We start from the raw sequence: 1,508 nt of genomic DNA on the forward strand, positions 1-1,508 counted from the left end.
GCAGGTGGTGAACATTGGTTTCTATGGTGCGGTCCACCTTATAATTGGATTTCCTAGAATTCTGGGTTGCTTTACACACAGTATGTGGGTCCCACAGTGCTCGACTCCAAGTCATAGAAGGGAAAAAAAAAAACATGCAAAGGGCATTTTAGTCATTTCACCCTTCAAGAAATATATTAATAAAAAATTTAAACAGATCAATGCCCTGCTGGAAATCAGACGGCTGGAATTGGTTAGCTTCAAAACTACACCCTTCCTTCCCGCCATAACTAACCCTAAAATATCCCATTCCATAACGGTCCACTCTTTCCTAACCTTCCCTTTCACCCACATTAAACAAAAAAACAACCAAAACCCCCTTCCTTTTTGAACGTTCCTTCCTACGCATTTCAGTTTCATGCAACCCATCCCTCCTCCTACATGTACACATCCATCCCACCCACACCACATCCATCTTCCAAACCCCAATCAAATCATACCAAAAGCAGCAACTGGGCCACCACATCCATCTTCCAAACCACAATCAAATCATACATTTTAAGCAAGTGGGCCATGGAAATCAAGCCAGCAGATGTCGAATCTCAGCACCGACAGCCACTCTTAGACGAGCATGACCCGACTCCAGCACCACCAGCACTGCCTGACCAAAATCAGAAAACTCAAAAAAGGAAAGTCATCAACCGTACATTCAAAAGCACAGCCCGTTTGGCCAATCTCCTCCCGACTGGAACGGTTCTAGCATTCCAAGTCCTCTCTCCCATCTTCACTAACCAAGGCCACTGCACCGGCCTCGGCTGGCATCTGACCGTCGCCCTTGTTTCCATGTGCGCAGCGTCTTGCTTTCTCTTATCTTTCACAGACAGCTTCAGGGACACGGCCGGGAAAGTCCGTTACGGGCTAGCGACTCGAAAGGGATTGTGGGTCATCGACGTCAAGGGTTCTGTCGCCCTATCTGCCGAGGATGCGACTAAATACAGATTGAAATTCATAGATTTCGTCCATGCATTCATGTCGGTGTTTGTTTTCGCTGCGGTTGGTTTAATTGATAAGAACATGGTGGGGTGCTTTTATCCAACGCCATCGGAACATACGAAGAATCTTCTTGCAGCATTGCCGGTGGGATTCTGCATCGTTTGCAGTATCCTCTTCATTTGTTTCCCAACGAAGCGCCATGGAATTGGCTTTCCACTCTCTTCTCGTTAATTCATCTCTGTTTCTTTATTTGTTTTTTCTTATTCATACATACCTCAAACACTTCATATGCATACTGTAAAGAGACATCAGTCTGTACAAGAGGTTCTCATGATTCAGTGATCCAGATCATTGATCTGACGGGACCCACCAAGGATGGCTGACGTTATTGAATGTGGACCCCAACAATGAATTCTTATGAATTTTTACATAATACTACCTTGTTAGTATGGTATTTCCATTCTGGTGCTTATTTAAATTAACTTTTCATTCAGTTACCTCATTAATCAACTCAATTGCAGCACCTTCCGTTAGTT

At 44.3% G+C, this 1,508-nt stretch overlaps 1 protein-coding gene across 1 annotated transcript; it reads left to right on the forward strand.

The window, feature by feature from the left end:
- The first annotated feature begins 552 nt into the window (after positions 1-552).
- Positions 553-1,203, forward strand: LOC131239148 (protein DMP7-like). The gene has a single exon (XM_058236706.1). It carries the CDS (start codon positions 553-555, stop codon positions 1,201-1,203), a length of 651 nt encoding a protein of 216 aa, XP_058092689.1.
- The last annotated feature ends 305 nt before the right edge of the window (positions 1,204-1,508 follow it).

This window comes from Magnolia sinica, chromosome 3, assembly GCF_029962835.1.
Source record: "Magnolia sinica isolate HGM2019 chromosome 3, MsV1, whole genome shotgun sequence".
NCBI lineage: Eukaryota > Viridiplantae > Streptophyta > Magnoliopsida > Magnoliales > Magnoliaceae > Magnolia > Magnolia sinica.

What these genes read in the sequence shown, in the direction of transcription:
- LOC131239148 (XM_058236706.1), top strand. Translation starts at nt 553, where the DNA reads ATGGAAATCAAGCCAGCAGATGTCGAATCTCAGCACCGACAGCCACTC.